At 28.4% G+C, this 250-nt stretch overlaps 1 protein-coding gene across 1 annotated transcript in view; it reads right to left on the bottom strand.

The window, feature by feature from the left end:
• Nucleotides 1-81: 81 nt before the first annotated feature.
• Nucleotides 82-250, bottom strand: part of LOC110453050 (multiple epidermal growth factor-like domains protein 10) — a 4213-nt gene continuing 4044 nt past the window's right edge. Inside the window, exon 5 of the mRNA XM_021501870.1 lies at nucleotides 82-92. Coding sequence (XP_021357545.1) covers nucleotides 82-92 — 11 coding nt within the window. The remainder of the gene's footprint in view (nucleotides 93-250) is intronic.

Genomic DNA, 250 nt, shown 5'->3' with positions numbered 1-250 from the left:
ACCGCTTCACCTTCAATGGTATTATGAATGTCCTCTTCTGTTGTTACATAAACAAATTCTTTTTTTCTTATTGTTATATGCTCAATTATAAACTATTTCAAAGGTTTATTAATACATAAATAACACAGAGTGGCAAACTTAATTGTTTCTTGACTCATTTTATTATTAAATTCCATGGATCATTCTTTCATGGGATTTGTTTTATTTGAATTACGTCATACGAAAAACCACATCATTCAAGAACCCCATA

This window comes from Mizuhopecten yessoensis, unplaced genomic scaffold (assembly GCF_002113885.1).
Source record: "Mizuhopecten yessoensis strain PY_sf001 unplaced genomic scaffold, ASM211388v2 scaffold7069, whole genome shotgun sequence".
NCBI lineage: Eukaryota > Metazoa > Mollusca > Bivalvia > Pectinida > Pectinidae > Mizuhopecten > Mizuhopecten yessoensis.
This window is presented reverse-complemented; position numbering and strand designations above follow the sequence as displayed.